Here is a 26,411-nt window from a genome sequence, read left to right as displayed (position 1 = left end):
ATCTACATACAGAGGTACAGCGTGCACTTCAGTTCTGAATTAGCCAATGAAGACAGCAGAGATTTGTGAGGGCCCACAGTCACTGTTTCCGAAGTGGGGAGCAAACCACATACTTCAAATGTTGAAGCATTACAAAACAAAGCAAAACACAACTATTTAAAACCTGAGCAGTTACCTCTGCAAATATTCACAACACAAAAGTAGGCCTCGTTCTGACTGAGAAGCATCCATGTAACAGTTTAAAAGGGGATACTACAAGAGACAGATGATGGGTTAAATCAGGCTTTACATAAGCGCGTTTGAGAAGGTGATAGGATAGAAGATGATCTCGCTGTTACCTGCCTGCAAAGTGACCCAGCAGGTAAACCACAGAGAAGTGCCTCTGCAAGAACTGTATGGCAGGAAACACAGAGAACAACCCATCTGCAGCTAACCCCGTCTCACTGAAAAGCTGTAACTAATGTATGTCCTTGCATGTTGCATTTTACAGCTTGTAACTGAGGACCACTGTCGCCCCTCTGACAGCTCCCAACAAAGCACACCAAGCACAAGGGCTGAGGGAGGGTCAGAACACGTATGGGAGATGTTCAGAAGGGCTTGAAATCAAAATTCCTGAGCCAGCACAAATGAAGGAAGGACATGCTCATCTATTCACAGTACGAGAAGCAGGAGCTCTGCACTGTAAGCTGCACTCCATTGTGGATGCAGGTTTTACCCAGGATCTATTGGACAATTGTCTCAATATCCTGGAGTGCTTTTACTTGTTAGATTTTGCTTTGTCTCTGGACAAACGCTGTGTACCACTCAGGATAGCAGACCAGGTGCTCCTCTGTTCCCCTGAAACCTCTTGTATTAGATTTAGATCCACCACACACGTGGATTTTATCCTAATGACTCACCCACCCAATTCCTCCTGATCCTATTATTGCACTTCTGTTTAAGTCAGTTGCCAGCAATACCACAATAGCTCTATTTGCCTCTTTTCAAACTGAAAATCAGAAACCATGCCCACTTTCTACAAGGTTATCTGAGGAGGGCTACTTTCTTTTAGTCTTACCACAGCTCCATTTAGATTTCAGCTCATATATCTACTAAAGAAGCTAAATGTAGGAAATAATGTTCAGAACACCAGACTCTTGGTCTGCAATAAGCTGGTGTCCTCAGGAAACATGCAAAAGAAAGGGACTAGAACAGGCATTTTCTCATTTGATTTCTATCCATCACCACTCATCCACTAAGTTGGATTCTTCTGGAGTGTGCAGTCCTTGTAAACTGAGCAACTTAAAATGTAAATCATGGAGCAAAATAGTAAAAGAGCAGTATAATAGCAATAGGACACTAAAGAGCAAGTGACATTGCTCAAAGCACACTGTGAATGTATGTCAGTATGAAACTCATTCCTCAGGTGCCATTGCATTGGAAAGCAAAACTGTATGATATGAGTTCAGAGGGAGAACAAAGTTTTGTCTAAGCACACTCAAGTCTCCTGAATAGGGCAAATGAGATTTCTGAAGATTCAAACTTAATTGACAGGCATTCTCAGGCACCCTGCTAGAATACAGCCCTGGTGGTGTTTCCCGCTTCTCTATTACACCCTTACAGCCATGACAATAGTGCTGGGACTCAGGGATCTCTGCTTTACAAGATCTGGTTGCAATCAGAGCAGGAACACACTGAATCAACACTGAAATGTTGTATTTAAAACAGTACTTTTGATAATAACACATCATGTATCTCCCAGCAATTCCTTCATACCCTCTGAAATACAGCTCTACAGAACTGTCTTCAAGGGCCAAATTCAAAGCTATGTTATGCGTGCTTATAAGCTGTCACACGTTTCTCAGACTCCTCAGTTGGTTTCCTTTTCTTCCTTCTCTATTTCCTTTTCAGAACAAAGAAATGTTGCTACATCAGCCATCAGTCTGACAAACACACAGTAAGATAAAAGGCATAAATGATATTCAGTTACTTGTTGTTATAAAGCCTTAAAGAACCATCTTACCTGAAACTGCCATAGACTATGAGGAGAATAGAAATCAGGAAAGTAGACACTTGACTGGAATCCACGAGGGAATACGCCCTGGAATTGGAAAAGAGAAGAACAGGTGTGTCATCACAGGGTGCATTTCTTGTGCCATTTGCTCACTCTTATCATCACATAAATAGAGAATGGGGTAACAGACCTTCATGGTAGCTATTCCTAATGCTCTCACATCATCTAGCAATACAAAATCCGTCGCTTGTAATTTAATTTGAGACTGCAGCACGCAAAGTTTGTACAGCAATTAAACAACTCAAAACCACGGTGGTAAGCACAGCAACGTTTGTATCCCTCAAACCCATTAGAATCACTTTAGTTGCAACCAATACAACCTTGCATGTAAGAAACACCCAGCTAGTTTCCTCTGCCTTGGCTGATCACACTCCAGCTGTGATGTGGCAGTGGAAGTCGAGGCTCACTCAGCCCAGGAAAAAGAAACAAAAAAATCAGTCCAACAACTCAAACACACAACAAAAGCTGCAATATGCACTTCTTAAATGACACACAATTACTGCGCTGTTACACCCTGCACACCACACGCGGGGTTTTTTATAGCAACTTCAGCAGGAGGCTTAAAAACCACCTTTGTTTAGATGGATTTCCTGACACAACACACCACTGTGTCGGTAAAGCACAGAAGTGTTGGTATTCTCCAATATTTTTTTGACATACTGACATTCACTCAGAGGGTGGTGACGCACTGAGCAGGTTGCCCAAGGAGGCTGTGGATGCCCCATCCCTGCAGGCATTCAAGGCCAGGCTGGATGTGGCTCTGGGCAGCCTGGGCTGCTGGTTGGCAACCCTGCACATAGCAGGGGGTTGGAACTGGATGAGCATTGTGGTCCTTTTCAACCCAGGCCATTCTACGATTCTCTGATACTGCACTGTGCTCTCAGCTCCCACTTTGCCTGCTTTGGATCGGGACAGCACACCCATGCGGGGGAAACACAGCTGACATCAGAGGACAGATCCATGCAGTGTCTTACAAAAAGTGTGTATTCGCAATTAAGCCCCCATGATCAGTAAATATAAGTGGTCTTCAGGTGATGCACAGGACAGTTCATCGCATGTGCATTTTAGTTAACCATTATGAGTAAGGATGCAGATGAAACAGCGTAAGGATGAGCACACTGTGGTTGTACGCCCTGCTATCAGCATTCATCTCACGGAGAAGCATTGCCTGGCCCAGCCTTGGGCTGAGGGAGAAGGAAACTCATGTCCTGCCTGGATTTGAGAGTCAGCAGTGAAACTCATCTACTAAAAGAGTCCTCAGGAACTCTGAAGTTGTAAGAAAAGCAAAATGAAGGAATAGAATTTCACCTTTACTTAAACATGTCCACGGTTATGTGGTAAATTGCATTAACTGATGTTTACAGAACAATATATTCACAAACAGGCAAATGCTTCTGAAACGAACAGTGTTTTCTACATAAGGCACTGTTCGCTGACAGCTTTGGAAGCCCATCTTTTCATCACCACTACTGGAAGCAGGGCTGTAAGTGTTACAAAGGCTGCTACAGCAGACGGATCGGCCCTGTGCGTAATCCACCGAGCGCTGTATTAAAACCTGAAGGCCATTTGGTAACACTGAAGAAACCAAATATATGTAAGCCCATTCTAAACAATGATCTAATATAGCATAATGCTACTGACGGGTTTCAGCGGGGACCAGAACAGCTGTGTGCTGCTTCCATACAAGGGAAAAACCAGATAAACACTTTCTCATGCACAAACCTAGACTAGAGATTTCGAGCAGGTGACAAAACCGCATCGGCGTCTGAGGAGTAAGATTGCTTCATGGTTCTGAACGTGCTGCGAAGGGCCAGACAGCAATCTGCGAACCCATTTGTATTTTTAGCTGAAATCTAAATGTATTATCTGCAGGGCACCCACCCGACAGGTTCCATATGCACAGAGCTCCCTACAACACGCAGGCTGGCACGGCGCCACCGCCAACCACGGCAGCAGGGCTGGGCTGTGTTCTTCAGCCCAAACCCAAACAAATACCCACACGCAGGGCACTCTCAGGAGCCAGAGCGTGCTTCGTGCACTTCCACTGCACATACAGAAGTGAAACAACTGAACTATTTTCCTCCTTTAAGTACTTTCATAACATTAACTATTCCGAGAACAAGCAGTGAAAGCTCAGGCACAGAAAGTCCCCATGACAAGCCTGTATGCAGCAGTTGTTATTTTACTTAAATCCTGATTTTAGAAACAATTCTTAGTATTCCAACGTAACAACTCATTCATTCTCATTCTGAGAACTAACACAAGGTAAGACCATGCTAAAGACTGTTTGCTGTCTCCTGAAGGACTTATTTTAGTGCAGCTGAACTGGGTGCCACATGTGATACCCAAACAACTACCAACGCACTTCTAAGCTCTACTACAAATGCAGAGCACTACTCAAAACACAGGGACACTGCTGGTTTTCCCAGCTGAGTACAATCTTTCCTCATACTTCCTCATCTGCAACTCAACATCCCTGTGAGGAAGCTGGTTTAGAAGCAAGTCACTCAGACCAGGCTATCAGACAGATTCTTGTTAAGTCAGTGATGCAACTACTAACCAGCACTGTTAGACCCAAGCACCGTGTAGAACCCAGCATGCTGATGGCTGACCTCTCTCCATGAGCTCCTTACACCGGTCACCACCAGAGCCAGAGCTCTGCACCACCTGCTCAAGGGCCCAGAGCCCCATGCTGAGCCTGCACCTCTACAAGGCTGAGGTCCACTTCTGCTGCTGTCCAGCATCTATTCCTGCCAGCTTCATGGGCAAGGGCTCACGACACAGAGCCTGCTGAGACATGCCAGGACAGAGACACAGCAAGCACTGTTCTATAGCATACTCCGTGTGTCAGCCTCACAGCCATACAGTGCCAGCATTGTCCACACAACAATCCCACAGCGAGCCCTCCTGCCTGGCACGGGGCGCTCCATGAGGCCGGCAGGGACACCCAGCCCCGCTGCACAGCTCCTCCATCAGCCACAGCTGCCGTTCCAGGCACTGCTCGCCCTTCTTCTGGGAAGAGATGAGTAACTTCTTATTTTGGTTCATTGTTTTTTGGTACTTCCACCCACTCAATGCCAACACTGTCATTTTTTAATGTTTCAGCTCTTCTTTATTACCAAAAGATAAGCAATTTCCCAAGAGTCCCAATGGTGCTCCCAAACCAGTAGAGGCCCTTCGTGTTGAGCACTGACCACCTGTAACTCATATGGTTCGACGATGATCCAGAAAAAGACAGCAGAACCAGGAACCAAATATGTCTGCTTTCTCAAATGCTTCAGATTCCCCATCTGGCACACTGCTGGGCATAAAAATCAAAGAGCAGCATTGGCTCAAGCACCTCCAAGCTTTTCAGAGATGGGGAAAGCTCTGCGTAATTGAAATAAAAATTTCTTCCTATACGTGTAGAATGAAATAAATTCAGTCCCTCCGACAACATTTCAGTAGAAATGCCATCCTGCTGAGCTCCGTGTGTGAGACAATGATTGTGAAAAAATCTGCTGTGACTCCTATACGGTCAGGGTGACAGAGCTGGAACAGGCTGTGTGGAGTCTCCTCCTATGGAGATGTTTGAGACCCATCTGGATTCCTATCTGTGTGACCTGCTGTAGGGTACCTGCGTTAGCGGGGGGCTGGACTTGATGATCTCTTGATGTCCCTTTCAGCCCCTGCCATTCTGCAACCGTGCTGTCCATGCCCTGAAGTCTCCATAGCAGTGCATGCTGAGAACCTTGGCCATGAATCATCCTCATACACAAGTGGTGTGACAGCAGTGAGATAAACTTCTACACGAACTGTACATAGACCAGAATGCAAAGAACAGAGCAGCAAATAGAGCAGAGCAACACACACAGCACAACCACTTGAAAAGCGCACTGGGTGAACTATCATCACTCAAATTTGCACAAAGACAGAAGACTCATTTCACCATTTTTCAATCTTTTTTTTTTATATCAGTGACTGTAACGTCCAAATGCTTTGAGAATGAGGGGAGACTAAAGTACAAAAGGAAGGTGAATGTATGAGATATGCCAGAGCATGGATGCATTAAAATACTAAACAAAGTCAAAGCTTCTTCTCTAAATGGACCACACCACAACTTGTAGACATTCATCATAGCATCACAGAAACAGGCAATGATAAGAATGCCAGGAGATCATTTAATTCATGGAGCTACACTTCAACCTTACTCTGGGGAAGGACAATCAATCAGCTGTGACTGACCTCACCTGTTGTATGAAGCACTCATCAGTGAAATCGCAAGGCCTGCCTTGCCCATACCTTTCCTCCCATGCAAAGTCCTTCCATGCTCCTGGTACAGGATCCGTGAGGAACAGCCACACAGAACTTCACATATTCTTCACATTCAAAGCCACAACTATTTATTAATTCAGTACGGTACTCTTCATCTGCAGTTAAAATACCACTTTTGCTATCAAATGCCCACCGTCTCCTCGCTAGGTAAGCAGCAATAAGCCCCATCCATCAAAACACACATCCTACTTTTCCAATTTCTTTTCTCTTCCAAAGGGAACTCCTGGTAGGTGTCTACCAGCACTGAAAGGGCCACCATGAAACATCGTTTTTCTCATGCAATTACTCATCACTTGTTTCCAGAACTCGCTGAATGCAAACATTCGGTTCGGGTGCCCTATCTCAGCAGAGTCAACTCTTTCAAAGGGAAGCAGATAAGAAATAGCTGGCAATCTGGTGTCACATGACAAAACCAGGGATGGAAGGAGCTCCCACTTCCTCCCCCCTCCCCTCTCAGGGTTTAATATATTTCAAAAGCTATTTTATGTGCTTATTGTGTCAGTGATTGCTACTGGAACATTCTAATAGAGAAAATGTGAAAAAGAAGTCAAGAAATACCAGTTGTACATCCAGGGCAAGGAATAGGAGAACATTTCCCAGGGCATCTCCCCTGCCCCACCACAGGTTCTGGAGCCATCAGCCACACGTAGGAACCAACACAGCTCTTCCCTCTGCTGCTCACAAGAAAAATGTGGTTTGTTTTCTTTAACCTACTGTCTCTTGACATTTGTCAAACATTATACTAACTAATTTATTCCTTGAAAGAAGGTTGGGTGACTACGGTTATCAGGACAGTTCATTGATAAGAGTAAGTAATTTCTTTGTGTTCAGTGTAAGACGTGGGAGCTGTCACTGGAGCACCACTTCCTACAGGCAGCAAATCCAACACCCGAGCAGAGCCTTAGGGCACGCTGAAGAGGAGCACCACTAAGATCATTTACAGTTCACGTGCAAATATTCATTTGGGTTGGAGGTGGACTCAATCCATAGGTAAAACCAATACTACATTTTTCCTTTACTGGATTCCAGGTCAAGGGTATATCTAAAAAGCCTCTTTCAGCTGCCTTACATGTGCAAGATGTAGACATATTTAAGAGCCTCCATTAGGCTTGATGCCAAACCAAAGTTAAATCTGAGCCCGACAGTTAAAAGTAAAATTTTAAGTGTGAAGTCATGGCACACACAGCTGTAAACATATCTCAACACTATGCCATTCTTCAGTATGATTCATAGGAAAAACAAGCAAATTGCTACGGCTTCACTTATGTTAAAGAAATAGAGTGCTTTCTGAACTAATTTCAGCTCACTGTCACATGCAGGTGAGAGTCTGCTAAGCCTGAGCAATGTATTGAAACCTGTATCTGAAAAAAAAGCAAGTCTGAAGTGAAAAAAGAGTAATCTGAGACATCCCATTAAAACTATATTTTCCTATATAGACTTGGCTAGGTCTCAGGCAGGCATTCCAAGGTTAGAACAGGAGCATAAACCCACTGCTTATCAGATGCACATCTCAGGACATCATCAGCACATCAGTAGATAACTAACATATACTTGGCACCTGTAATTAGAACAATAATTCCCTCTTCCATCCTCTACAGAGGCTGCTTCCCCAAAGCTCTCCCCCTCCAAATGAATGCCCAGCACCCAACCGAAGCACTGCTGAGCCCACTCCAACAGCGCGTGTTCAGAAAGGCACCGAGAGAGAGAATCCTGCAAAAACACATGTGCTGCTCAAAACATTATCTGAGCTGCCCTTCTGGTTCACCAGACTGTTTGCCAACAGAACAAAGAATTACATGCTTCACAGTGTTTAACTGGACAATCTCCAGACTTTGCCTTCGGCTCAGAGTGCTCACTGCCCAGCAGCAGGGAGAGCACGACCTGCAATCACTGCACAACGCCTTCAGAGGAGCACTACTTCCACGCAGCACATGACAGCATCCCTGCTCCCAAAGCACATGAACGTGTCAGCTCCCAACCTCCTCGCTGCTCCAGTGAAGCCATGCCAAACAGGATACTTGGGGGAAAAACCCACCCCCTGTGGTCAATGGAGAAAAATGACTTCTTCAAACAATTTGTGCCGGACATGCGTATCTGTTTGAGGATTATGTAGTCAAAATAAACATCCAAAAAGACACTGCTCTAACAGAAAATACAGGGTTTCTTATTTATTTATAGACTGAATGGGAACTTGAATACCCGATTTTCATTTCTTTCCTATAAACATAAATGTACTGTCCTGAGGTTTGTTGTTTTATTGAGGAGGGTCGGTTGGTTACTTGATTTGGTTTTTGGTTGTTTGTTTGTTGGTTTTGCTGTAGGATGGAAAGCAAAAAAGGCCTGGGAACCTTCCCTTCTCTCTCAAAGAAAGAAAAAAAGCAAGACATCGTGACAAGCAAGGCGTGCTTCGTAATGCTTTGTCATTGTAATCCTCCCAGATTTGTTTTTACTAGTCAACCTGAGAGATGCAGAGTGCAACAGCATCTATTTTATTCCTGGAAAAGATCCTGAAGGCGTCTGTCCACACAAGCCCTTCTGAGCAGGCACACACGTGTACACACAACCCCAACTGCCAGGTTCCCTCCCTGCAGCAGCACAGCAGTGCCCTACAGCAAGGCTGCCAGCAAAGCCCAGCCATCAGCAAAAGCAAGAGAACGGTGAGGTACCACAAGTAACCACGCTGCATTTGCACACGGTGAAGTACCAGTAGGATTTTTACCTCTTATCCTCATGAAAACCATTTGGTGAACGCCATGTGAGTGGAGCACTTGTGTGACCTGTGCCTATCTCCATTGTCTGTTGATTCCTAGAATACGTTGGTGTGCCTCAGAGGGCACATTCAAGTGTTGCTCCAGTACCACACACTGACCAACCAAGATAGGAATACTGTGCTTTTGAGAGAAGAATAAGAACAGCAAATATTGGAACAAGAAGTAAACATACAAATACAAAAACATACATCAATGTGACAAAGCAAGGTGGTCATGGCTCAGCCAAAAGAACAAACTGAAGCCGCACAACCCACACAGGAAGACTCTCCTCATCTGGAACTGCTTCCATTCTCCACAGATAATGAAGTGGAGGGCTGGAAGGAGGGGAAGAGCTCAGACTGAGACCCATTAGGCACAGTCCCTCCTCGTCACAGCTACAAATGCAGTTCTTTATGCAGATATTTGGATTCCACCAGCTCAGTGAACTCCACAAAGGTCAGCCTGATATTTAGCCTACCCTGAAGCTTTGCTGAAACAGCTCTTCTATCTAAACTACCACTTTCAGCTGTATAAATTTTCCAAAAATAGTTCTTTTTACATCAGGGAAAAAAAAAAAAAAGCAGATCAAGGGTGTGGTTACTGTAATTTAAGCCAACAGAGCAGCATTGTGCAAACTGCCCACGCGTTGTGCGAGACAGCTCCTCCGGAACCACCCCCTGTGCTTCAGGAAGGGTTGTTTGGAGATGGGAATGGAATAGTTTTCCCCAGTACAGAAAGTTTTCTGGACCGCTGACAGCTAGCTTTGGGTCACAGAGGTCTCCAACCACTTGGCAGCTCAGTTCTGCATCAGCCATAAGACAGCTCAGTGCCAGACTTAATTTTATTCTATAGTAAGAACTTAAAAATTTCCTCAAAGTCTTCAACACAGGCTCCTACGTTGTACGTTTTCATCTCTGTAAGCTTTTTCCATTCAAAAGCTCCCTACCAACAATTACAGTCACCTATAACACGAGGATGCTTCCTCCTTTCTGTCCAGGAACAAACCCACTGCAAACAATGAAACACTGCATGGCAGAGCATGGATCCCTCGGTGGGCACAGGGATGCATCAGGAGCTGAGGAAGAATCTGCTCCTTGTCCTGACACTCCAGGACGATGAGAGGGCAAAGTACCATCAGCATTTCTCATAAGCCAAGAACAAAGTGCTGTGGGGAACAAGCACAGAGCGGGTCAGAAATGACCAGCAATGGGACCCAAACACTTGAGGTGTGTTTAATTCATTGAGTGAAGCGGAAGCACTGTTTGAAAGTAACACCTCTGCTAGTTTCCAGCACAAGGGAAAAGCAAGGAGCTTAAAACATGAAACCTTCCAGGCAGCAAGAAGGAAAAGCTTTAATTAAAACCTCACACCGGGTTTTCTATAACGCAGTAATGGTGGTGTTTCAGCCTCCCTACTTTGTGCAGAGATAATGCACTGCTGCCCACATAAAAGTATAATTCCATATTTCTATGTATATTTTAAAAAGGAAACGTAAGGCAAACCTTTACAATGAATAAAATCCTTTAAACAGGCTGAAAAAAGAATCCGGCATCAAATATCCTCACGGTTTACATTATCGCTGTGTTGAAGAGCAGCCCTTCGCCCTGGAGGGGCTCCCAGCCGAGACCAGTGCATGGACACAGCACACACTGCTACCACTGCGGGCTCAGAGGTGATGGAGGGGGCAAACTGAGCTAACAGGGGAAGCTTTGCTCCTGCTCCAATGCAGGACACCGACTCCCAGTGAACTCAAGCTAACATTCTCACACCCACAAGCACACAGATCCTGAATCAAAGAGAATGAACGACTACTTTACTTAGCACAGCAGTGAAACAGAAACGAGTGAATCAGAGAGCTACACGCGTTTATTGCAGGCAGAGCATCCTGAGGCTGCAGCAGCAGTGACACAGCACAGCCGTGACACACAGCACCTGCACTGCACACCCATCCACTCACGGCAGTGGAAAGCTGGAGACCAGAACATGGGCTTAAGCCTTAGTATGGCACCAACTGCATACACACAGACTCTAAGGCAATTAACTTGTAGAAACTGCATATGACTTAGCACATAAGTCAATTAAGTTTTTACTTAGGAAAATTACTACTTCCCCATACAACTCAATCTGCTAATATTATTCTTTTGGAGAGGCTCTTGTGTAATCACATTTCTCCTGAGGTGTTCTCTCATCGTTATTTCTCTTTTTTTAATGGTGTTTTATGGGAGCAAACAGGAAGGAATGTGGACAGCAGAAGGGGAAGGAGGTGTGGGCAGCAGGGGTGACTGCAATGGGTGCAGAACAGAGCTGCAGAGATGGCCAGAGGAGATAAGCACTGAGTTTGCGCAGCCTAAGAAAGAACACTGAAGGAGAAGAGGGCAAAGAGAAACACCAAAAGTGGAACTGCAGGATGAGAATGACCCAAAATGCAGTCACCAGCAACAGGGGAATCCATTCTCTTTCCTTACACAGGTTGAACAATTCCCCCCCCATCAAATCCAGGTTAACCTTCAGATGAGCATCTCCCAGAACACCAGCAGCAGCACAAGAGATGGCAGCTCTTCCAGTTTCATGCTTCCTGCAGAAAAACCACCACAGCCACCAAACAAAAACCCCACTGAACCCGTTTCAGAAGTATTACCCAGAATGCTTTCTCAGTCCCGTGAAACAAGAAAGAGAAGCAGAACACGTCCTGCCGCTCACCGGCTCCCACCTCTCCCAGCCAGCCGAGGCAGAACAAAGCAGTGATGTCCTGGCACGCTGCTGGGGGCACCCCACATGTGCAGCCCAACCCTGGCCCAGAAAGCTGCCGTGCTTCCTAACAGCACACCCACACAAACAGCTGCTGTGTCTTCAGTGCTACGTAACCCCTTCTGGACAAACTGAAGCATACGAAGCTTCACATACAGGAGCAAGTGAAATTCGGACGTAGCCATTATCAGATGATACCCACCTGAAATTTCAATTAGTTTTTATCAGAGTGACGCCACAATTTCATAACCTTCCATTCTACTGCAAACAGCTGAAACCTCACCTCCAAACACAGCACCAGACAGCCGGGGCGTGGGGGTGCTCCTGCGGGCTGGCAGGGAGCTGGGCTTCAAAGCCACTGAAACTGCAACCACCACCAAAGAGATCTGTGTTTGTATTGGATGGAATGCCTGCTTTTTAGCAAACAACCTTGTATTCAAAAGCACCAAGGTAATATCACACGGGAAAGGAAGATCTCTGCCATTCACAGGTCAGCTGTTCATTTGGCGGTCAACCTAAAAGCAGAAATGACGCTCCATAGCAAAAGGACCCGAGATCTCACACCTCCCTCTGAGCACAGCCATCTTCATTTATTCAAATCATTCCCATTTAATGGGTGTTGTACGCTAGACAGACTGGAACACATCAGAGCAGCGATCTGCTTCCCAAACCACTTTTTGTTGATGTATTCATTAGCTGTTGCAGCACAGGCAGATTACATCTCCAGCCGCGGAGCTCTCGTGCAGGCAGAGGCCGGCCCAGGGCTCCCAGCAGCACACATCAGATTCGGAGGCGTTACGACAAGCTGTGCACACCCAGCCACAAGGACACGATGGGAGATTTAGGAGTACGAGTCAGGCTTACTTCTGTTCCCCCCCCCATCTCTGACAGAGCTGTTCTGAAATGACTAACAGTGCCCGTGGAGAGGAGCCTCTCCCAGCAGAGCAGCTAACACAGCTGCAGGCAGGTAAGCTTCTCAGTGCCCCAACCCCAAAAGCTCCGAAATCCCCCGGGGGCACCTGACAGCCCCTTACAGACTGCTTCCTTTAAAGAGACTGCCTCTCACTGTGCCAGTCAGCATCACACAAGAACACAAAAATCTGGGTACAGTGACTGACCCCGACCTGAAAATCTTACCTGCCATTGCATTAAAGAAAAAAAGAGGTGCAGAAAGTGAGGATACTCCAAGTGTGCTGAGAAGATGCAAAGGGAACGTCCTCACAGCTCTGTAAGCAGCACCAGGAAACAGAGGAGGGTAAGAAAGATCCCTCTGCTGCAAATGCAGTTTTGTAGAAATTGATATTGCTGGAATTTATAATTCTAAAATGTATTTGCATATTTGCATGAGAGTTCTGCTCTAGTATTGGAGACAGCAGCGTTCCTGGAGAAGGGAAGAGCGATCTGCCTGCCTGTCAGAGCTCCAAAGGCTTCTCTAACTTTGTTCACTATATCGAACATTTAATAAGGTTAAGTTTCAAGCTGAGCAGCCAGGATGTTTTTAAGCAGCATTCTGTACAGTCAGGGATATGAAAGCTCATATAAGACAAGTCCAGCCATCTACAGAATTATTTTGGTTAAAAACACTGGATTTGTTTAAGTTTCAGAACTTTTTGGATGCTTTCTGCCCCCATACGCATACCTGGGGAAGCCTCAAACCATTCAGTGCTGCCTATTTTCTTCCTTAGTGCTGTGCTGCATATATTTTCCGAATCTGGAACACAGAGAGGACAATTTTCCTCCTATCAACCTACATCTGAATCACAACTCTCCCTTCCTGAGCCGTGATGCAAACACCAGGACTCACAGGCACTGCAGCCACGTTCCTCGTGTCCCCACAGCCACCCCTGAGTGACGCAGCCGCTGTGCTCCATCGCTCTTTGGGATTTCCATGTCTCAAAGCCACCTACAGAAGCGCTACAGAGGTAAATCCTTCCAACACCCTTCAATAGCCCTCAGCTCCTTTAAAGCAACAGGCTGCTCTGAAAACACCACAGTGTGTTTCCCTTCAATGGGGGGCTTCTAAACTTCGGATCTTACGCACAAGCGACGGAACTCTGTATTACTGAAATGTAAGAGAGAATTACTTTAATCGATGTGAGATTAACTTCCATTAGCCACGCTGAAAGTTATAAACTACATACTACAATCAGGGATGGAAAAGTAAATTAAATACGTTTCCTTCCCAGACATTGACCCCAGAGGCGTACAGCAATAAGGACACACAAAGGAGATGCACAGAACCACAGAACAGCCTGAGCTGGTGGGGGGGATCCAGAAGGACCATGGAGCCCAACCCCTGAGAAGTGTGCTGCTGCTTTTGGATCTTCAAATGTCATGATACTTGAAGTACGTAACACCTGTAACCTGTGCTACATTGAACATCAGATTTTTAAGAAAGAAAAAAAATAGCTGCTAGAGCACAAACTTCTCAGAAGTCTCTGGATGAGAAACAGGAAGGAGCTCTGGCATTTGTCTCCATTAAGCACTGTTTCTCCCCAGGTTCCATCAGCAAAGATCCAACTGAGTGCTGAGACTTACATCAGAGCTTCCAGATTGCCCAGGCCAGGTTTTTGCCAAAAGCAGCAAATGAAGACTAACGATGCTGTTGCAGGGAGGGACTGAAGGATGGCTGGAGAAGCTTCCCCAGCTCAAGTCCCATGGTAGTGGGTCTGGGCAGAAGCACTCACAGGAAGACTTTCCCAGGGGGTTTCTCTCTCTCAGGCTCAGGAGACAAGCAGACGCTGAGGGCAGGCACAGAGGGCTCCAGAATCACCTGGTGCAAAGCACAGCGTTAAGCAGTTTAAAAATCCAACAGCACAAAGCTGAAGATTTATTTCCATCAAGTTAAGTTTCCTATATCTTCAGAGTTCTTCAACTGTCATGCTCTCTGCAGACTCGTTTGAGATGTTCAGTCAAATGGAGCCAAAGCAAATGGACACAGAGGTGACTCACATCCTCCTTCCAAGGCATCGTAAGCATCTCCTTGACCAGACCACATCCCCTGCACTGCTAGGGGCTGGGCAGGCTCGCATGGAGAGCCTCGTCCCACTGCTGGTCCCTCCATTCAGCCCAGGTACTTACACAGACATAAATTTGAAGTCTAAAATTAAATGATGTGAATAATTGCCCCATAATTTCCAAAGCAGATACGAATAAGAATGTAATTAATCCACATAAGCTTTGTTTCATAGTCGGTATTTCCTTTCTCTGATGAATAACTCACTAGGAAGGTAAGAAACGTAGAGATGGACACCAGTATGACGATGAAAAACTCAACACAAAACACGTGCAGAATGCAAAACCTTTCCACCCCGCTCAGCTTTTGGTGAGGTCAGTCTCCTCTCTTGGCTCCCAGCAGCCCTCAGCCCTCGTGCTCAGCTGAGCAGCCCCATGGGAAACCACAGCCATGGCCGAGCACCGCCAGCTCTGGGGAAGGCGAGTGCAGGACATGATCTGGAATGCGATGATGAAGCATTTGCTCTCGGCCTCTTTCATGTTTTAGAAAGTCAATTTGCTTATCAATTCCTTTCAGGAAGAAAGCCACATAGATTCCAGAAATGAACTCATCTGTATTAAATTTCATTTTGCACAGAGGGACAAAGTATGAACCATAACATCCACTGTGCTGGGAATGAAGGAGGATAAATACACATTGGTCCTCAGCAAAGGAAAACAAGTACCTCTCATTAAAAAGAAAGTAGAAAAACACTTTCTCATTTAACATCAGGCATCTTGGTATCTCCTGCAGCAACTGCACAACGGGCAGCACTACCCACTAACAGACACGGTGCAGTATCAGCCACACCGAAGCCATCTCATACCCTGTGTCCTTAGCAAGGTTAGCCATTTCCAAATTTTGATATTAAAGAAAAAGTTACAGATAAGTTAGTAACTGAAGATGGGGAATGAGTATGCAAATTATCTACCACTATTCAGGTAAGACAGGACTGAAACCGTATCACGCAGCAGGAAGAAGAGGTAGAAGTTGCACATCTGCCCTGCAATGTGCAGACACAACACACCATGGAGATTCCATTAGATTTGGGGTCTCCAGTATTAGATGTAAACAACAAAGTCACCACCATCAGTGTTCTGATTGCTGCTGTTTCCCAGGTGCAGCACGTACCTCCATGAGCCCCCTTGTTTCTCTCTGAACTCCAACACACCCAAAAATAGCACTGCAGATTCAGTAGCTGCTTCCCAGACGCAGCAAAGCCTTCCCATTCAGTTCACCATAGCAAAGACGGATCCTCGTGGTTTCTGAGAGCAGCACTGCAAGCTCTGCACAGCATAGCACTGCCAGCAACCAGGTGTGTAGGGAACGCTCGCCTTCCCCAATTTCCAGCACTCAGCACTGACCAGGAGGGTCTCCAGGACTTTGTTTCCCTCTGGTGGAACACACAGCTGCAGGGAGAACAGCACACACAGTGCTGCTCCTTATCACACCTCTCCACGCACACCAGGCAGAACGGGATGCTCTGAAACATGGGACTCTGCCCTCCTGCCCTCAGCAGACAGTGTGCTTCAGAAGGCTGCATTTCTATTTGTCAACTGAGAGCCACCTTGGCAGCAGTCCTTCTATAAATGCATTAAGACATAAATCATAAGTATAATTAGGCTGTATTCTTGCCCTGCCCATTTTTTCCTGTGCAATTCCAACGGTGTTAATTAGCAGTGCGAATTATTTGCTATGGTAATAGGGAAATCAATGCACAGGACAGTGATTTCCCTGGAAGTTCTAACAGAACGCACTGGTTAGAAGTACAGCACCTGAGAAAGTACTAACAAAGCACAGGCAACTACCAGTCCAGCCTAGAGATGGGCTATTGAACTAGTACTCATAACTACTGAAACGAGTGAGATAATAAATTCCTTTACAAAGCACAAAGAAGTCATATGAATATTACAGACATTCTCATGATGAGAAGCATAAGCAGCTGCACCTGGAAACATCTCAGCACATCAGTGACAGGAACCTGATGGCACTCAGGCTGTTGTCACAAGCAAGTTGTAGCAAAACATGCTGGTTTTGTTGCATTTGACTACAGAATTCCAATGCCACTGCATTAAGTCATTTAACTTAATGACATCAACAGAGATTATCTGTTTTCAAGAGGTTAAACAGCTATGAACTGCCCGAACAAACAAACAGTACAACCCCAACCCAAAGTACAGCAGCTCTGCCTGAAGTTAGCACATACAAGTTACTGAGTTTAAAATCAGCTCAGCGCTCTCAGTCTGTCACTCTTTCTCCAACACCGCTTGTATTTTTTAAGAGGTAGAGCCCAAGGAATGATATAACAAACATCTTCAGCTCCAGCGTATGCAATGCAAAGGTGCTATTAAGAGAAATGCCAGACTAATGGCTGCATCTTCTACTCAGGGCCACCAAACCTGCTCATGGCTGCCATCTCAGCTACAGAGTGAGTCTTAACATGAAAATCACACCTGGCACAGAAGGCGGTGGTTTGCTCAACAAGCACAGCACTGACTGACCACCTTCCCACTACACTCTGCTCAGAGCAGACCCTCTGGATATCACGAACACAACACTGCAGATCTTAAACCTGACCAAAACAGTTACACGAATGGTTTCTTAGCTGCTCCCTTCACATTATTGAGGTTTTTTTTTTTTACTCTCTAAAAGGGCACAGCTGGGCCAGGTGGCTCTGCAGTGCATACAAAACCAGGGACACCCCAAGCAGCAGCAGAACCACGGCAGGACACACAAGGTGTGCCTGGAACGCGGCCCACACACCTGGGCGCCCACCCGGCCTCCTGGCGAGAGACGGCCCGGCCCCGCTGCAGTTACTCACTGCCCTAATTGCAACCCGAAAAGCAAGTTCTGCCTACATCTCTGCTGTCCTTATACCACAATAAAAAGACCTGAAAGGATGAGTTTTGTTATGGAAGCTGCAAATGGTGTCAGAGTTACGCAAAACTGTGACCTGACGCTCCCCACCTGCCATGTATCACAGATGGGGGAGAAGGGCTTTATGTTGAGTCACACAACACACCAAAAAGATGTTTCACAAGTGGGCTAAAAATGCAACTTAAGAGTCCCCATATGGGGATTTTTTTCTCCCCAAAAGGAGAAAAAGTCCATTTCCCACTGAATTCCAAAATATGTCTCAACTTATTCTGATCCAAGGCTCTACCCCTCAAAGCAGCCTTTTCTCCCAAGAGAGCAGCATGGACTTCTGTCAGTTGGGTGTTTCGCACTCACTGTCCTCACCTGTCTGCATTAAGAAACCCTAAATTCTTCCTTGGTTTTCTGATGTTGGATAGGTTGCCTGGGAAGATGATGGGGCAGGCACTGCCACGACCAGGAGTCGTGCTTCCTAAGAAGGGTAAAATTCCAATAGCTCTACAACTATCTTTCATGCATTTCCTTTATTTCTCTCTCTCGCACAAACATAAGAATCAGTAAGGCAGAGAAACGGAGCCCAGCTGGACCTCCTCAGCTGATTGGAAGTATTATTCAGTGTCCAAAGAGGTCAGAAGATTCTGTTATCTCACTTCAACACACAGTCTATATTTTGAACGACTGTGGCACTGCAGCCTTCCCAAATTATTCATGTAGATCCCAATAATACATTGGCACAGAGCTCCGGAACCCTGATCACCCAACAGCAAGGTATCCAACAGCAAGTCTCCCAGCAGCTTCCATCAGAAAACACCCGCTAAAGTTAAACTATAAATAGTAAATTCACGGCTACTATTAGCAACAAGGGATAACAGCTTTTCACACTTCACCATGATGAGGGGAAACTGTATTAGTGCTTTCAGCAACTGAAGCAGTAAGTTATTTGAACAACCTTCCAGAAAATTGAGCCTTTAACACCAGGAGGCACAGCTGTCTCCCAGCGCAGAGCTGCTGCGCCCCATCTCAGACACTGACAGCCACCCCGGAATGGAAGTGGCATTCTTCCCAATCAGCCTGCTCATGGTAGATATCCTACACAACTTCCAGCTCCAATTCACCTTCCTCCTCTGGTTCTGCTGTTACACAAACATCCAACATCCTCTAAGAGCCAGGGCTAAGCCCACGTAACGTGCACAGGCATCCAATGCGCCAGCAGAGCATCCCGGCCTTAGTTACCAACACTCAACCATTGGAAGAATACTGTGGTTGTCATGGTGCCAGCAAGTAGTTAAAGGCCAAGGGCAAAATAAAACAGATTCTTTATGTGACAAAAAGAGAGGACAATCTGGGTACTGATGGAAATTCCTCTACGCCTGTTAGCCTGCAATGTTATGCAAGAGAAAGCCCATAGCAAAAGGCAGAGCTGCACACCTGCAGTGCGTGCAGCACATGGCCCTGGTGCTGGGCACCTGCCTCACTTCTCACACTCATCTTTCTCAGAGCTGCCACCCGACTTGTGATGGAGCCAGAGGGCCAAGAAACTGCTTGGAACGAAGCTTAGTCCAAAGCAAGCAACTGAACCAGCACATCAAGCCCGACAACACATGTACTCAGCCACCAACCTCATGGGAAGCAAAAGGAAGGAGACGTCAGATACTGAAACAGCCTGAAGGACTCTGACTTGCCTTGATGGCGATTCTGATGGCCATAAAACAACCCATTTGAGCACCAATTCACAGCCGGGTCACACCCAGCTGTGCCCACCACCACTCAGTGCCTCACTGGTGGACAAAGGGAGAAGTCTGCAGGTCCGATATGATGCACCCCGCGCAGCAGGACAGAATGCAACTGCAATGCTCTGCTGCAGCTTCGGGGAACTAAAACAGTGCTGGAGACAAACAGTAACCAACATAAAAAGAAAATAAATCTGAGGAGTACTCCGAAGTAATAAGGGGCAGTAAAGCCAGCCAACCATGCAATTGAGGATCAAGATGCTCGCGGAGAGAAGTAAAAGGACCATTTCTGCTGCCAAATCCCTGGGAATCTCACTGCTAAGGAAGAACAAGTAGTACAGTTCCCATTTAAATAAACCTGTTGATAGAGATTAAGTCCTGCAACACGCCCTGTGAAGGTACCCCAGTAGGGACCTCAGCAGCTCCATCTTCCCCAACAAGTAGGTACCAGCACTCCGCAGCTTACGTGGATCTAGAAATGCAGCTGAACACAGATGGAAGGAAACTCATGCAGGATCTATCTGCACAAAGGCACTGGGCAGCCCTCTCAGGATATCCATCTGAAGGCTGTGTTTTGTGGAGGACACAGTACATCTTCCCATTCCGATGTATACACGTCTAGGTTTAATTCGCACAGCAATTCCTTTGTTAAAGTTACAAATACACACAATATCTAGATTTTTTAAATTAAGTTCTCAAAATATAATAGGATCTCTAATCAGGAAAAAACGTTAATGTTATCACTGGAGTCATAAAAAAGGAATCTACTGTTGAATTAAAATACCAAAATAAAACAATACCTCATACCTTTCACACTTAGGCCAATATTTTATTGATTATGTGCTTGGAAATCCAAACTCTTCTTAGAAAGGTATTCAGAAGTCAGATTAAAAAAAAAAAACAAAACTAATGACTAATAGCTTAAACAAAGTGTTTAACAACTAGGCTTTCCAATCAACAAGCCAAAACCAAAGTCAAATTGATCAATACGACCTTGTCATAGAGAACGAGCAGCTCTGTGTGCTATTGATGGGCTGATTTACCACATGGTATGGGATTAAGACACATACATTATCATGACTTGCACGAGTAGAATTAAATGCCATTTCCATAAAGAAATCCATAGAAGAATGGCTTGACACCATTAGCACCGAGGCATGAATCTTCAGTGGCAATACTGAGAGTGCATTCCCGAATGAGCCAAAGCTCAAACAGTACCAAGGTCTGCCTAGTGTGGGACAGCAGCTCCCAGGGGACACCAAGGCAGAGTGATGTCGTAAGGAAACAGCGAGATCCTGCAGCAAAGGAGAACACCTCCTGCAGTGCAAAGAGCCACGAAAACACAGGCAGCCCAGCAGAGCAGGCATGCAGCTCCTGCTGCCTCCCACTGTGGCAGAGGCCAGCAGGAACAAAGGCGGCCAATTTACCACTACACCACAGGAGAAGGTGTGGGAGAAGCGGACCCGGCCCGGTCTCTGCCTTACAGCCTGGATGCAAGAACAGCACGGTACATGAACACACTTGCCTGCTTAAGGTCTAAGGCAATAACTGCAAGTTGCACATGCAAAAATCAGGCAGCAGGAAAGCAGTCGGAGACTGATTTCAACAAATTCTGGCCTGATGGCTGAAAAACTTTGCTTGTAACAAAAGAAGTGGAAACGTTCTTTAGAGAGAGTGCTTTGGGACTGTCCTGAAACTTCTTCCAGTAAGGCACCCTGCAGAGAAGCAGTGCTGTTTTATGGAGGCTTTTCATCTTCCGATTTAGCTTTAAGGTAGCTTTTTTTTTTCATGCTCCATCTGCAAAAAACATTAAAAAAATAAAGATAACTGGTTGAAAAACTAACACTGGGGGTCCTGTAAGGCACTTAAGTATGATAAAGAGGATCCTTCTGATCTGCACCATCTGTAACTGCTCACAGCTGCAGCTGTTTAAAAAGCAGTCAAGTTCATCGAAAACTAAAAGAAGTCCAGCTCTTCACATTTAGCTTTAAAGTTCCCTTTTTCGAGACAAAAAGCTCTTTAAACTACTCTTAGATTCTGCTCTTCATGTTCAAACCCATACAGAGATCACAATATCCCCCTGAGAGCCCCCTGGCACTGCGGTACTGCCCGAGCAGCACTGCGGGTGCAGGTGTGGGGTGCACTGATGGCAGCAGCAGAGCACCACCGCCGTGCTGAGCTGCCCACAAGCACTGCCATGAGCCTGCACCTTCCAACCTAGACAGTGAGACACGCTCACCTCACCAGTTTGCAATACTGGCTACAGAAACACACGTAATCCTGCTGTTTGCGTCCCGCTGTTCCCCCAACCTCACCTTGAGCTAACACTCACCTAGAAAATGGACTTCCCATTGACTAAACATGGGGAAGTCACGTTACGCCTATTTTATCTTGCCAAATGGGTCTGACACAGATGCTGGTGAGATAAATCACAGCACAGCACTGAAAGCAGTGTGACTGTAGCAGTAAAAGCTGCTCTCCTGTCACGGCTACGCTGAGCTTTGGTCACACACATCCAACATGTCCGTACCGACAGCTGGCAGAGCCTTCATGGGTAAAGTCCCATTGGCTTATCGTCATTACGGTGTTTATTCAGAATTCACGTTGAATTTCTACCCACCATAAAAGTGACCAAAGAAATCTCAACCAAGCTTTAAAGTGGGGCCAGGTGCCCGGCAGGACAAAGGGCGGCACACTGCTAAGCGCCACCGGCACCAGAACGCCCAAAGCCCCACTGCTCTGCTCACCTCCATCCTGCTGAGCACAGCAGCACAGAGCTCCAGCACTTTGCTCTTGCCCAACCTGCAGCCTCAAGAGGAGCAAGCTGAACTTGCTAACCCCAGTAACAACTGAAGCAGAGATAAGTTACATGCTTGCTGCTAGCTGAGCCTGTAGGGAAACCCCCCTGCAATGCTGTGTGTGTCCATACAGTGAGACCACTGCACCAGCTGATGCATGGCTGTGCTGTGGGCCCACTCAAACAGTGCTCTCACTACCCCAGCATGCAGCTGCTATTCATGGCACTACTGACAGGGGAAATGATACCTGCAAGGAGCTCCCAGATTTCTGTGATTCAGTGGAACACCATCAGCTATCTCTGTGAACTGCTAAAACAACGTACGGGGTAAAGAAGTTCATTACAAACTTAGAAGCAGCTACCCCATGTTACTTTAGAATACTTGTTATGGTAAGATATTAAGAATGTTCTATTCTACTGCGTTAATTACCAGTAACAGAACGCCCTTCCAAGAAGGCAGCAGACCTCTCCTGCGCACCGCACCGCTGATGGCACACCTGGACACGGAGGCTACTCAGGCACAGGGAGGACCTGGGGCTCACACCTGTCCCTAAGAAGAAACACTCAGCAGAACGTGATGAGGCCAATAAGAGCACAATGGCTGCACGATGAACAGCTGCAGGACAAGCTCATCATGGCAGTGCTGCTGGACAGGAGGAGCGGCGCTGCTGCAGCGATGGGCACAGCAGAGCAGCAGTTGGGCACAGCAGAGCACTCCACCCACAGACACCGCTTGTAAGAGATGCAGGAGAGAGGGTCACCCATGTCAGCATTCTTGGAAGAATTAAAGAGAGAGAAGGGGGATCAGGAAGAGCTGTAATGACACATACGCTCCATTAAGCTTATTAAATCATCACCTTTCCACGTCAGCTCGATTGCCTCAACCAAGCCGAGCCTGCATGCCAGCCTGTGTTCCCCTCTGCTTCACCCAGCCCGTACAAGCCACCGAATCATCCCAAACTCTAACCTTTATCAGTTGCACCAATGCAACACAGCAGCACAAAGAAAATGTGCACAAGTTGTTCTTCTTTTAACCAACTTCTGTCTTGTTTCTTCCTGGAAACTTCACCCAATTGTCACCTGAATTAACCTGGGCTGACTAATTTGCCTGAGTCAATTACTTGCCTTTAGAGTATCCCATACTGCTTAGGGTTATAAAACGTCCAAGGGCAATAAAGACTGTAACAAAGGTGGCACTTATGTGAGAGATGATGATACATCACACCACCCAAACAATGACACGGGTTAGCTCAGACACATCAAAGCATCACAACCGGTCCTTCCCTTCTGCCAGATTTTAGGAAATACAGCCACTGTATTTGGAGAAGCACACACAGCACGATCCCATCCGTGTCCTTCACAGCTCCCCTAAGAAGTTCAATCGTTTGGGAGCTCAGGTGAATGATTCCTTCTGTTTCTGTTGCACACCGCACCATTAAACGCACTGACAGCTCAGAGCACAGAGCCTGGAAGGGCCGTCCAAAACAAGCGATAGGAATTCTCCCAGGAACAAAGATGGCATTGTATGCTTACACTTCTTCCAGAAGCCGGCAGCTTTATGGGTTGCTCCGACACATCGTTACATTGAATTTCCCACAACCTCTGCATAAGGTAGAGCTGTTTCCAAACCTATTCTCCATCGGTCACCCAACAGCTGGCGGCCAGGACAGCAGCATCCCTCTGCTTGGAGTGCTTACGAGGGAGTTCTGCCGGATGGAGCTCAGTGGTTGGGTGCTGTGCTTCCCCCCATCATGGGCTCACACACACTGCAGCCCACACTGCTCCCAGGGAACGCTTTGGGAAAGGAAAGATGAAAGCTACAGCGGTGTTGGCGCAGAACTCTCACGCTCCACGTATGGAGGAAGCTGTGAAAATCTTTTGTGCATTCAAAGGAGGAAAAAACAACCAACAAAGCGATCTCTATTGCCAGACTGGGCAACGGCAAAAAAAGGACGGGGTGCCAACCAGGCCCGGGAAAGCACCAACACCTACTGAGTGAAACACGGCACGCTGCCGCGCTGCCCAAGCTGGACCAGTGCACAAACATCACCGTGAGGTGCTGGGGACCAAGGAAGGCCCAAGCTCTGTGCAGCACTGCGATCCCTGCACCGCCATCCCAGCACTGCCACTTTCCTTCCTCACCCACTGTGCTATTTCCAGCCACAGGGTGCCTGCAAAGAAAACCCTCACCGCTCACCAACCTCTTGTCCACCCCCACACATCAGCACTGGGCGAGCAGCTCTCCCCATGCTCACCTCTTCTGTTGCAGCAGAAACTTTTGTCACCACCCAATCCCATTTCCTTGCTGGAGTACAGACAGGAAGTCAAGAAAATGGGTACTCCACAGCCTCTTTCCTCTCCCAACCCATTCTACTTGCAGAAAATTCATTTCAGCTCTCACTTAATACAGAAAACCACGAGCAACCACTGATGCAGCAGCCACATCTCCCTGTGTCTCACACTTCTGCATAACAGCAGCACCATACAGCACTCCCTTAACCTCTTGTCACTGCAGGTTTTTAGCAGAGAAGTTTCACTGCTCACTACTGACACGTATTTTACTCAAACTCCTTTCTTTTTATTTAAAGAAACAAGTGCTTATCTTTTGAACCAGCCTTTCCATCCGGTGCTTATCCCACATTTCACATTAAAATCAGTTTTTCCAGGCTGACGGTGTTCATTTTCATCAGCAGCATCCTCAGTAGTTCCTCCCATCAGGGATAACACACCTATATCTGCAATACTGGTTCCGTCAGTCTAGTTAAGAGATTAAAGAAGGAGCTCACTAAAAGTACAGATGGTTATAGGTGTGGGCATTGCAGGGGGAAAAAAAGAACCAGAAGATGTTGCAAGAAGCAACTTGCAAGGATGGTGACAGAAGACAAATTACGTGCTTACCATTATGAAAGGCATAGCGAAGAAGTGTCACTGCCTCCTCCTTAATACAATGCAACCAACTTCACTTGCTAAGTGAATTTAGAATAGAAACACATCTTAAATCTCAGATGTTTACATATAAAACAATCATAAAATCAGAACTCATTCTTATCTCTTCAAAATAACAGCATTGAGGAGACCTCAATCACTGCATAAAGGCCATCCTTGTGCAGGTGTCTATAATGCTCTCATCACAGCTCTGTATAGCACATTTTTCCAAGGTACCTCTAACACAAAAGGAAACCAACAACCCCATTATGAAGTTACAGCGACTGTATGCTGAACGCTGGGGGCAACCGAGCCTACGCTATGGGCATCATGGAAGCACTGCTGAGGAATCCACCTAACCCATCTACAGTTCACACCTGCACAAACCAAGACGTGTGGAAGGGCTTTTTGTGATGCCACGTACCCGATGTGACACCTATGGCAAAGTGTACCTATCCCAGCAGCTACAGCGAGGCGCACAGTGTGCATTGAGAGCAGCTCTGCAGCACAGAGGGACCCGGTCCAGCAAATGGACAGGAGGAACCCTGCCAGCTTCACAGCCGTGTAACAGCACTGACCGGCACGCACAGCCCTGCACAGCTCTTTCACAGAAGTACGGGTTTCCTTAGCCAACATTAAAACACGCGCGTTTCTCCCAGAGCACTAAAGCACTACCCAACTGCATGCAGGGCTGCACCACCGTAATTAAAAATAGGCAAACATGAGGCTGTTGCTAGAAGTGTAAGCAGTAAAACACACAGCCGAACACACGAGTGTAGGGCAGGATCCCTCAGAACAGTGCTGGGCCTTTGCTCCCTCTGCAGCCCCAACCAACAGCTCTACATGAGACGCGACAGAAACCTCAGAGCTAAGGGCACGTCAGTGAGCGCAGACACAACAAGCACAGCGCTTGGGGATGGATGGAGGCCTCATGGCCTGCGCTGCTCCCAGCCCAACACAAAGCAAAGCTCCAGGCTCCTGCAATCCCCCCTGAAGAGCAGCGAACAGCCTCAGCCCTCGCTGCACCTCTGGACACGCAGCCCAAAGCAGCGTTCATCCCCAGCCCGGGGAAACGCAGAGGGCCCACACGTGTGGGCTGTGGGGAAGAAGCAGCAGCGATGGGCGCGGGGCTCCAAAGGCACAGAGCGGAAATCCCCGCGGGCTCTCCAGGTCTATGAAGTGCGAGGAAAGGCCTCCGCAGCCGATGGGATGGAAGTGCTCCTGC

At 46.7% G+C, this 26,411-nt stretch overlaps 1 protein-coding gene across 39 annotated transcripts in view; it reads right to left on the bottom strand.

The window, feature by feature from the left end:
* Positions 1-26,411, bottom strand: part of SPPL3 (signal peptide peptidase like 3) — a 57,438-nt gene that overhangs the window by 19,594 nt on the left and 11,433 nt on the right. For 33 of the 39 annotated variants that reach the window (XM_046901356.1, XM_046901354.1, XM_046901362.1 and 30 more), the window contains one exon: positions 2,003-2,080. Coding sequence is in view for 3 of the 39 variants with exons in the window: in XM_004934378.5 (XP_004934435.1) it covers positions 2,003-2,080 (78 nt within the window). In the remaining 36 variants the exon portion in view is untranslated. Of the gene's footprint in view, positions 1-2,002; positions 2,081-2,373; positions 2,439-3,775; positions 6,821-15,991; positions 21,772-22,691; positions 22,756-25,159; positions 25,851-26,411 lie in introns of those variants that run through there. The other 6 variants (XM_046901375.1, XM_046901381.1, XM_040648157.2 and 3 more) reach the window with 6 other exon arrangements.

This window comes from Gallus gallus, chromosome 15 (genome assembly GCF_016699485.2).
Source record: "Gallus gallus isolate bGalGal1 chromosome 15, bGalGal1.mat.broiler.GRCg7b, whole genome shotgun sequence".
NCBI classification, from domain to species: Eukaryota; Metazoa; Chordata; class Aves; order Galliformes; family Phasianidae; genus Gallus; species Gallus gallus.
The sequence above is the reverse complement of the archived record's forward strand: the minus strand, read 5'-3'. Positions and strand labels throughout refer to the sequence as shown.